This window comes from Montipora foliosa, chromosome 5, assembly GCF_036669935.1.
Source record: "Montipora foliosa isolate CH-2021 chromosome 5, ASM3666993v2, whole genome shotgun sequence".
Lineage (NCBI taxonomy): Eukaryota > Metazoa > Cnidaria > Anthozoa > Scleractinia > Acroporidae > Montipora > Montipora foliosa.
This window is the reverse complement of record NC_090873.1, coordinates 27,158,115-27,160,614: the sequence shown is the minus strand read 5'-3', so window position 1 is coordinate 27,160,614 and position 2,500 is coordinate 27,158,115. Positions and strand designations below refer to the sequence as shown.

The following is a 2,500-nucleotide window of genomic DNA, read 5'->3' as shown; positions in this document are numbered from 1 at the left end:
TACAATTTTTTTAGGTTCGGCACATGACAAGAGCGCCGTATGAATCAGCCGCCGCTCCAACGTCGCATACTGCGACAGACCCTGTCGAACTTAACGTTGTTGGCCGCTCCAAAACTAACATGCTCAACCAAACTGATTCAAACGCCGCTCTTCTGCAACTCTTAACTCGTCAATTAGGCTCGGTGCATGAATGGAGCGGCGTTTGGAACGGGCCTTAATAAATTTACTAACTCACTTGCTAAATTTAGATGATATCGTCACCTTGCAAACATCATTCAAAATCCATGCCTTTGTCTTTAAGTCTGACAGCACATGGGGCTCCCAGATTTTATACAAAGGTAAAGAGGTTTTGATTTTTGCAAGCTCGCGACGACTATCTCATGGTTACAATGATCCAACACCAAATCGCGAAAAATTACTCAGAATTTTAATGTAATAGTCTAGCGGTGAGGTTCATTTCCTAACTTATTCAACATAAGGAAAAAACACAAGTAGTACTGGCAAAATTTTTATTTGAACTTTGAAAGACACTGTGGCACTAAAAGTAAACTCTATGAAAGCACGTAATATATATCTCCTGAATTAATTCCACTCCGGATAGGTTTCGTAAACTTCCTATGGAGTTTTGGAGAACATTTCTGCGACTTCCCAAGCAATCTCCAGAGTCTGAAGAATGTTACCTTTACTTCATTCCAAGGGTTATTTCGAATGAGTAAGTGTTGAATTCGGAGTTTTAGAGCCATACGTCGGTACTGATTAACAGAGCGTTGCAATAAATTACCTCTTTTTTTTCGCCACTTATCTCTGCAGATGTGAATAAAGTAAAACAGAACAAAGAGAACTGGAAACAGCAGCACGTCGAACACACACCAGATGTTGAGAAGACACCACTTCCAATATTGAATACTCAGCCAGGACGATCTTTTCAGAGTGCGGAATTCACCGAACCATTTGTTGTTCATTAAGCCATGAAGCACTGGATGTGCTAAAATCTACAATGGAAAAAAGAGAATTCGTCAATTAATGCACGTAATTAAAGTACTCTTAAAGTGCCACTACGACGAAAATGTTTGGTTTTCTTTTCGAATTTTTTCAACGTCAATTAAGTCAATATGTTCAAAATAAAACAGTGCAGTTAAATTTGGAACGATAGAAGCGAGACAAGTCGGGAAATAGCCAGGCAAAAACCGCTAAAAATCTGTCCGCCATTACTCGGACGTCATTGGAGAAAAGCCTGCGATTATTTTGTAAGCGGTCTTCACGCAAGACTTGGCTAGTGACGTCATACGCGCATCGCTTTGCGGGCGTTTGACAAAGCGAACAAGTCGATCAAGGAGTAATGTATATAATATCAGCAAAAAGCAACTTGGCGATCTCTCACATCTAATAGACGAAATGGGAAATTAGCCGCGCTTATTTTGAGCATTGCGCATATGACTTGAGACCCCAGGCGATCCAGCTAGACCCAACCCTTTTCCTCGCTCACGGTCATTTGCCGTTCGAGTAATGGCGGACAGCGAAAACCGAAAAACTACGTTACAATAATCATACTTTCCGTGGGAATTTTGAGATAAAAATTGGCATGATACCTATTTAGTACGTCTATTTTCAAAATCTAAAGAAAAAAGGACATGCAAAATTTTCATCGTAGTGCCACTTTAAAGTGAAACAAATTTAGTGCAGAAGTAGTTTCGTTTCAGTGGTTCTCAGTTCTTGCTGTTGGAGTTGTTGTTATTGTTGTTATTTCTGTTTGTTTCTTTGCGTTAACCGTTTAACGGAAACTGGAATTGTCATACTCACACATCCGACAAAAAGCCCGCCATATATTCAGACTCTTGGCTCTGTCAGTTTCAAGTGCGATCCACCTCTCCCCTTGAATTTCTTGTTCAAACTTCCAGAAAGTTGCAAATGGACTACGGCCAGGTCAGGTTGTGCATACAGAATCTCCACGATGAACACCACAAGGACATGCTTAGGGAAAGTTCTTTTGTGTTATGAGCGAGGGTGATTTGAACTGGGCAACTTACGCTGAAACATTCTTAAGCCGACCGAGTTTAAAAGCTTTGGTTTCTTACCTTTTTTTGTTCCATTTCTATAGCATCATCGATGACTTGATCTAGTGAATCGGCAAAAGTATGGCGGAATTCTATATCTGATTTTAACGGATTTAACAGCGAGCAAGAGAACTCGTCCACAGAGTTGGCCAATTTTGTAAACTCTTCCTCGTCTTGTTCCTTCTTGTCTGCTCTACGACGCAGCTCACTGCTTGCCTAACAAATGAACACAATAGTGTGTCAAGCCTCCTAGAGATAAACATTCACCTCGCAAACAAACGGCGTAACGTATATATAGTTTATGTGTTCGGCTCCTAAATGACGACTGCTACGCGGACGAGACCGTTTGGTGCTATCATATCAGTTTTTTTCGGAGGAAAGTCACATCTTACAGCTGTTCACAATTTCTCTCTCGTATTCTAGGTATTTTTGACATATCACAAAGA

The 2,500-nt window shown here is 40.6% G+C and overlaps 1 protein-coding gene across 1 annotated transcript in view; it reads right to left on the bottom strand.

Moving 5' to 3' along the window:
* LOC138002524 (uncharacterized) overlaps positions 1–2,500 on the bottom strand; it is a 15,299-nt gene that overhangs the window by 1,819 nt on the left and 10,980 nt on the right. The window contains exons 4-5 of the mRNA XM_068848557.1: positions 2,076–2,270; positions 782–992 (exon numbers count right to left, since the gene is read on the bottom strand). Coding sequence (XP_068704658.1) covers positions 782–992; positions 2,076–2,270 — 406 coding nt within the window. The remainder of the gene's footprint in view (positions 1–781; positions 993–2,075; positions 2,271–2,500) is intronic.